The sequence below is a fragment of the Buceros rhinoceros genome, unplaced genomic scaffold (genome assembly GCF_000710305.1).
Source record: "Buceros rhinoceros silvestris isolate BGI_N320 unplaced genomic scaffold, ASM71030v1 scaffold26292, whole genome shotgun sequence".
In the NCBI taxonomy this organism is placed as follows: domain Eukaryota; kingdom Metazoa; phylum Chordata; class Aves; order Bucerotiformes; family Bucerotidae; genus Buceros; species Buceros rhinoceros.
Window position 1 is genome coordinate 103 of NW_010398746.1, and position 7422 is coordinate 7524.

A 7422-nucleotide genomic window follows, 5' to 3' on the forward strand; every position below is an offset into this window, starting at 1 on the left:
TGTCCACCCCTTTTCTTCTGTTGGAACAAAAAAAATCTTGGTCCTGGCTGCAATTGGTGTTGTCGGAAGTGAGGCTGGAGAGGGGGGAAACACGTGAGGGTCTTGGGCATAAGGATACTAGAAAACTTACTTGTGATTCTGGGTATTTGAAGCTCTTCTGATCTATTTGTGAGGAAAGCCAGGAATCTTTAGTGCCTCGGCTCAGGAGTGTGGTAGGTGCTGGGCTTCCTGTATGGTTTGAATATTAATGTGTTTTAACATGACGTGGGAAAGCTCCAGTCACAGACTAGAGCTCCTGTTTTAGAGAATTTTTAAGAGACAGAATCTAGGCTTTGCCCCATACCCGTGATTAAGGATGAGAAGAAAGCAGGGGGTGGAATTTAATGAGGCCATTCTGGTGTTGTGGAGAACAGGACAGACAAGATGCTGCGTTGTGCAGCAGCCTTTCTGGCTGGGAGGGTTTAGCAGAGAAGACTGAGCTGACTCGTCGTGTGGAGGCCCAGTGAGGGTGCAGGAGGCAACAGGGACAAGGAGAAACACGGGGAACCCAGGTTAGATGGAATTTTTTCTTCTCCACCATGAGGTTGATCAAACACTGGAGCTGGAGGTGCTTAAAGCTCCCCTGGGTGAAGCTTTGAGCGACCTGCCCAGTTGTGCTTGAGACCTCTTCCAGCCTGGATTCTTCTGAGATCCTGCAATGCCATGAATGTATCTTCACTGCTGCGGCTCTCTCCCTTCTCACAATGCAGGGGAAGGACGATGAGCAGCCTCCTGCCTTCAGCAGCGGATGGAAACTGCTACTACATCCTGACAGAAGACTGCACCTACGGCAACAAGTACTTTCAAGCCGGTAACATGTGCTTCTGCAGCGAGAGGAGTTACCTGCGCAACTTCTCCGACGACAGGCCCCCTGCTTGCTTCCTGAGGGTCATCATGCTGGACGACAGCTCCACCGTCACCATAAACATAGAGATCCTCCAGCCCGTGCGCGAGGAGGCGGCTGTCTTCCTCCTGGCCATCAGCAGCCACACTGAACGCTTGAACTACTTCTTAGAAAGGTTGAGCCTCGAAGCGGCTCTGCGGGCCGTGCCGGGACAAAGAGTGATGGCGGAGGTCGACCGGCAGTATCTGCCCGGTGTCATCCGCTACATCGGCAGCATTTACAAAACCACATCGGCTGTGCTGTCGCCGTTCTTCTTCGGGGTGGAGTTACAGGTAAAGTGGCCAAGGAAGTAAGTCGCATGTTTTTCCCTTTATGTTTGTGTGTTGTGGCTTTCTGGCGTGTTTAAAGCTGAGCCAGCAGAGTGCCCAGGTGGCCAAGAAGGCCAACAGCATCCTGGCTTGTACCAGCACTGGTGTGGCCCAGCAGCACCAGGGCAGGGATCGTCCCCCTGGACTGGGGGCACTAGGGAGGCCACACCTCGAATCCTGGGTTCAGTTTGGGCCCCTCACTCCCAGAAGGACATTGAGGGGCTGCAGCGTGTCCAGAGAAGGGCAACGGAGCTGGTGCAGGGTCTGGAGCACAAGTGCACTGAGGAGCAGCTGAGGGACCTGGGGGCGTTGAGCCTGGAGAAAAGGAGGCTCAGGGGAGACCTTCTGGCTCTCCACAACTCCCTGAATTTCAGGAAGTTGGAGCGAGGGGGCAGTCAGTCTCTTCTCCCCAGGAACAAGCAACAGCACGAGAGGAACCAGCCTCCAGTTGTTCCAGCAGAGGTTTCAGTTGTCCCTGAGGACCAATTTGTTCCCCGTTGGGGTTGTGCAGGGCTGTGCCAGGGCAGTGGTGGAGTCCCCATCCCTGGAGGGGTTGCACAGGCGTGTGGAGGTGGTGCTGAGGGCCAGGGGTCAGTGGGGACCTGGCAGTGCTGGGGGGACGGGGTGGACTCGATGATCTTAAAGGTCTTTTCCAACCCAAATGATTCTGTGATTGTGTTTTCAGGGCGAGGGTGAAAACCGAGGGCGCAGCGATGGCTCTTATCACGGCACCGAGTATTTCAAGTGCAAGCGGAACTGCGGGATCTTCCTGCCCTTTAGCAGGGTCCAGTTTACTCCCGCGCCAGATGACAGCTACGTAAAACAAAAGCCAAACACAAACGTGGAGGAGGCAGTTCCCGTCAAAGTGGGTGACGCAGTCAGCTTCTACGTGGATGAGGTCCTGACGAAGGGAATCGCAATGGCGGTTTACAGGGAGGGAACCCAGTGGTTCGTTAAAGTTTGCCCGGTAAGAGCAGCCTCGCTGCCTTTTCTTGACAAACGGGATCGTGTTCCCTCTGTCTAATTTATTTTTGTCTCTTTTCAGGAAGAAGAAGGAACGACTGACATTTTCCGTGAAATCCCTATGGATTCCGTGGTGAAGGAAAGTTTGCGAAGTAGGTTGTGGTCAGAGGCGTCTGCCCTGCCTGTCCTGGGGTTTTCACATTTATTCCTTCTCTTCAGGGTACAGATGAGCTGAAAATCTACAAAAGCTTCAGCTAGTCCTGACTTAGTTGAGAAGGCAGAGAAGGGCCGTGGAAATGTGTCAAGTTCGGGGCAAAAATCTTTGTATTAGGCAACTAAAGCTGCTTCAGTTGTCACAGAGAAGAAAAGAGAGTCTGAGAGGGGAGGCAGCACCACCAGTTAAAGACTCTTTAATTTAGCTGTAGGAGGTGGAGCAGGAGCCTCAGCCTGATGCCAGGCAATCCTGGAGAGGCACAGTCATAGGTCAAGTCATTGGACAAGACAAGAAATTAGTGGAATGTCTCTGTTGCCATCTAAAGACACTGTCAGGGCCAGCCCAGGGGGAAGAGTTTGGGAATAACCCCCCATTTCAGTAGTCCAAAGAGGCTCTGAGATGGGCCCGATTGGCTCCAGGGCCAGCGAGAGGGTGGAGTGCGCAGCCTTGAGCGGAGAAAGAAGGAGCAGGATTGTCTCGTCTTGGCCTGTTAGACCAGTTTGGCCACATCACTGGGAATTCCACCTTGTGTCCGTGATGCTCAGCTTCATGCTTGTCCATGTGGTCTGTAATTTCAAACTATACCAGGCAGGAGATGAGATCCAGCGGTGTCTGGTGTTAGCTGTTGACTTCCCACCTCACCTGACATTTCATGTCACCCACTAGGTTTATTTTCACCGTTCGAGTCCGACATGGGTTTGGGACACCCAAACCAAATGAAACAAGAGAGAAACGACAGCAGCGAGACGTGTGAAAGCGGGAATTCACCCCTGGAGGTGAACTCCGTGGTCCAGATCACCTTGGACAAGGGCAATCAGGTTTCAGGAATCATCCGCTGGTTGGGCTACCTGCCCCAAATTAAGCACAAGATGGCTGGAGTTGAACTGGTAAGGAGCAAAGTGGTGGTGAGGTTGTCTATCAGAACAGGCAGGTCTTGGTTGCTCTTCTGTTGGAAATCCTGAGCTCGTGGTTGCAGATCTCACAGCGTGATCTGGGCCTGTGATGTGTCAGGGCTGAGCTGTGAGGATAAACAGCAATTGTGCCCTCACAGAGGCTGAGAAGAGGAGCCTGGGGAATCATGACAAGGGTTGGTTTGCTCTCTTACCTCATCTTCATCAGTGACCTGGAAGAAGGGATAGAGCATCCCTTTAACCAGTTGGCTGATGATACCAAACTGGGGGGAGTGGCTGACACACCATCAGGCGGCAATGCTGTTCAGTGAGACCTAGACAGGCTGGAGAGTTGGGTGAGAGGAACCAAATGAAGTTCAGCAAGGCGAGGGCTTGACCTGCTGGGAAGCAGCTCTGCAGAGAAGGACCTGGCAGTGCTGGTGGACAACAGGTTCCCTGTGAGCCAGCAATGGCCCCTCGTGGCCAAGAAGGCTAGTTGTCTCCTGGGGTATATTGAGAAGAGTGTGATCAGGGAGGTTCTCCTGCCCCTCTGCTCTGCCCCAGCGAGGCCACACTGGAGTATGGGTCCAGCGCTGGGGTCCCCAGTTCCAGAGGGACAGGGAGCTGCTGGAGAGAGTCCAGCGGAGGCTGCGAGGATGAGGAGGGGCTGGACCATCTCTGTGGGTGGTGCCGGGGCTGTTCAGCTGCAGAAGAGCAGCCTGGGAGGGGACCTCATCAGTGTCACCAATAGCTAAAGGCGGGGCAGGAGGACAGGCCAGACTCTGCCCAGTGGTGCCCAGTGACAGGACGAGGGGCAACGGGCACAAACTGGGAGCCAGGAAGTTCCACCTGGCCATGAGGAGAAAGTTCTCTGGTGTGAGGGTGAGGGAGCCCTGGCCCAGGCTGCCCAGAGAGGCTGTGGAGTCTCCTGCTCTGGAGAGATCCCAAACCCGCCTGGAGGCCAAACTGGGCGCCCTGCTCTGGGGGACTGGGACTGGGTGACCCCAGAGGTCCCTGCCAGCCCCACCAGTCTGGGGTTCTTCTAGAATAATGTTACTGGAATATGGGACGGAATAATTCAGAATACGGCATTAATAGGTAAAAACCAACCAGAATAAATGAAAACAGGCAACAAAATGGGACCAAACTTGTACATACCTATTAAAGAGTGAAAAGTCTCACCTCATTCGCCAAAAGACTCATGTTATTCCTTGATGCTCTTTTCCCAGGATGAAGACAAGGGGGTCACGGCTGGCGAGTGGCTGGGCAAATACTACTTCCACTGTGCTCCGAAGCGCGGCCTCTTCGTGAAGCTGCAGTCCTGCCAGCCTGACGTTCGCTTCCAGTACTGGCGAGACAGTGAGCCGAGCCTCATGGACTACCGTGAGATCCAGGGAGATGGGGCTGGGCTGGGACAGAGCGCTGCGGAGAAGCCTTGTGCACGGTGTCTTAATTGGCGCTTTAATATCTTTCACTTTCTTTGGCTGGTTTGGGTTGAAGGGACCTTAAAGCTCACCTAGTCCAACCCCCTGCAGTCAGCAGGGACATCTGCAACCAGAGCAGGGTGCTCAGAGCCCCAAGCTCCAACCTGACCTGCAATGGGGACAGGGATGGGGCTTCTCCCACCTCTCGGGGAAACCTGGCACAGGCTCTCACCACCCTCAGCACCAACAATTTCTCCCTTCTCTCTCCTCTGAATCTCCCTCTCTCAGTTGAACCCATCACCCCTCGTCCTGTCACTGCACTCCCTGATCAAAAGCCCCTCCCCAGCTTTCCTGCAGCCCCTTTCAGCACTCAAAGGCTGCACTCAGGTCTCCCCGCAGCCTCCTCTGCTCCAGCCTCAACACCCCCAGCTCTCTCCCCTGCCCTCCCAGCACAGGGCTTCCACCCTGCCAGCACTCCTGGGGCTCCTCTGGCCCCGCTGCAGCAGCTCCGTGTCTCTGCTGTGCTGAGGAGCCCCGAGCTGGAGCCAGCCCTGCAGGGGGGTCTCCCCAGAGCAGAGCAGAGCGCAGCAGAGGGGCACGATCCCCTCCCTCCAGCTGCTGCCCACGCTGCTGGGGATGAGCCCAGCACACAGGTGGCTGCTGGGCTGTGAGCGCACATTGCTGGCTCACGTTGAGCTTCTTAACAACCAACACATACCCATCAACAGTTTAAATGTTCTGCAAACATAGGCCAAACATGTGGCTCTGGAGAGTTGGAGGGGTTAACTCAGGCCCGTGGCCAGGATGTGAAGCCATGACCGTGTTGCACCCGGGGACTGAGAAATAAGGGAGAGCTTGGTAAGAGAGAGAGGATCAAATCGATTTTAATTTATTATAATTGACCTTGATGTGATGATAAGACATACAAGAAGATGAGGGATGATCAGGTCAGTATTTTCATTTGAACAGGAAGACTCACAGAATCATTTTGGTTGGAAAAGACCTTTAAGATCGAGTCCAGTGTCCCCCCAGCACTGTCAGGTCCCCACTGACCCCTGGCCCTCAGCACCACCTCCACACGCCTGTGCAACCCCTCCAGGGATGGGGACTCCACCACTGCCCTGGGCAGCCTGGCACAGCCCTGCACAACCCCAATGGGGAACAAATTGTTCTTCGGAGCCAACCTCAGCCTTCCCTGGAACAACTTGAGGCTGAAGCTAAAGGCAGTTGCTTTTGTTGTTTCTCTTGCAGGAGGGCAAGAAGTTCTTCCCCAGGCTCCAGAGAGTTTTCCTCCCCTCCAGAACGAGGCAGCAGTGCGTGTCCTGCGAGGGCGGATGAAGGGAATCCAAGGCCACTGTAATTCCTGCTATATGGACGCCGCTCTCTTCAGGTGAGGACCTCCTTGGGTGGTGCTTTGGTTTAGTTGGGCAGAGCCCTCAAGTGCAGTACTTCCAAGGTGGCCAGAAATGTACCTAGTGTAGAGCAGAGTATAACAGTGTGGAGACGCAACCTTGCTGCTTGCTGCTCTTTGACCTCCTTCCAGACCTGGTAGGTTCTCAGGCCCTGAAATACCCCTTGTGAGTACCTCAGGGACCTGTGTGTCTGTCATGCAGGGTGGTGAGAGATCGTAGCTCTCTGGATGTGGACTGTGCTGACTCTGTCACTGGAGGTCACGGCCGGAAACACGTCAAAGAAACCACCCATGAGATCCCAGCTTCACTGTGCAGCACTGTTGGGAGAGGAAAAGACTCAATGGTGCCCCACCATGAGCAGTTTTGGCTGCAGAGTATGAGATTTCATTCTCTCTGAGCTGTTTCCTTGCTTGCTACCAGCATTTGTTAAAACAGACATGGTTTATCCCACTCATTTCTCTGTAACTGCATGCATGGACTGTTGAAAACAAAAGCCACCGACTGTCACAAGGCAAAACTTGGTTTGAACTATTGCTGTAAACCCATCGGACTTACACCCATCTCGCTCTTTCCACAGCCTCTTCTCCTGTACGTCCGTGCTTGACTCGATGCTCTTCAAGCCCTTCCCACTGTGTGACAGGAATGTCCAGAGCATTCTGCGAGATGAGATCGTTAATCCCCTCAGAAAGTGAGTCCAGCCCATGGGAATCGTGGAATTCCTCCATCTACCCTTGTAGCTTCTCTGCTGCCCTGACAGATGCTATCTGTCACCTAGGGAAAGGGTTACCTGGAGTGCTCCTGCTGCCAGCCACAGCCAAAGCTATTTGTATTGGGTTCATGTTCCAGTTGTTCCTTTCCCTGGGTTGAAAGGCTGATTGAACATAAGATGTCTTCCTTGAGGACCAGTGTCCTGGCACTGGCTACACAAATACAACCCTGGAGCCTTCTGTGATGCTGAGATTTGAGTGAGAGTGGCCCTGTGGAGAACGACTGGAGAGGGAAAGCTGGACATGAGCCGGCAATATGCGCTCACAGCCCAGCAGCCACCTGTGTGCTGGGCTCATCCCCAGCAGCGTGGGCAGCAGCTGGAGGGAGGGGATCGTGCCCCTCTGCTGCGCTCTGCTCTGCTCTGGGGAGACCCCCCTGCAGGGCTGGCTCCAGCTCGGGGCTCCTCAGCACAGCAGAGACATGGAGCTGCTACAGCGGGGCCAGAGGAGCCCCAGGAGTGCTGGGAGGGTGGATGCACTGAGCTGGGAGGACAGGGGAGT

General features: G+C 54.4%; 1 protein-coding gene across 1 annotated transcript in view; it reads left to right on the forward strand.

The window, feature by feature from the left end:
• Positions 1–759: 759 nt before the first annotated feature.
• The window catches only part of LOC104489111 (ubiquitin carboxyl-terminal hydrolase CYLD-like), a 12121-nt gene continuing 5458 nt past the window's right edge, over positions 760–7422 (forward strand). The window contains exons 1-7 of the mRNA XM_010131227.1: positions 760–1215; positions 1937–2218; positions 2297–2366; positions 3095–3315; positions 4548–4701; positions 5994–6132; positions 6732–6842. Coding sequence (XP_010129529.1) covers positions 760–1215; positions 1937–2218; positions 2297–2366; positions 3095–3315; positions 4548–4701; positions 5994–6132; positions 6732–6842 — 1433 coding nt within the window. The remainder of the gene's footprint in view (positions 1216–1936; positions 2219–2296; positions 2367–3094; positions 3316–4547; positions 4702–5993; positions 6133–6731; positions 6843–7422) is intronic.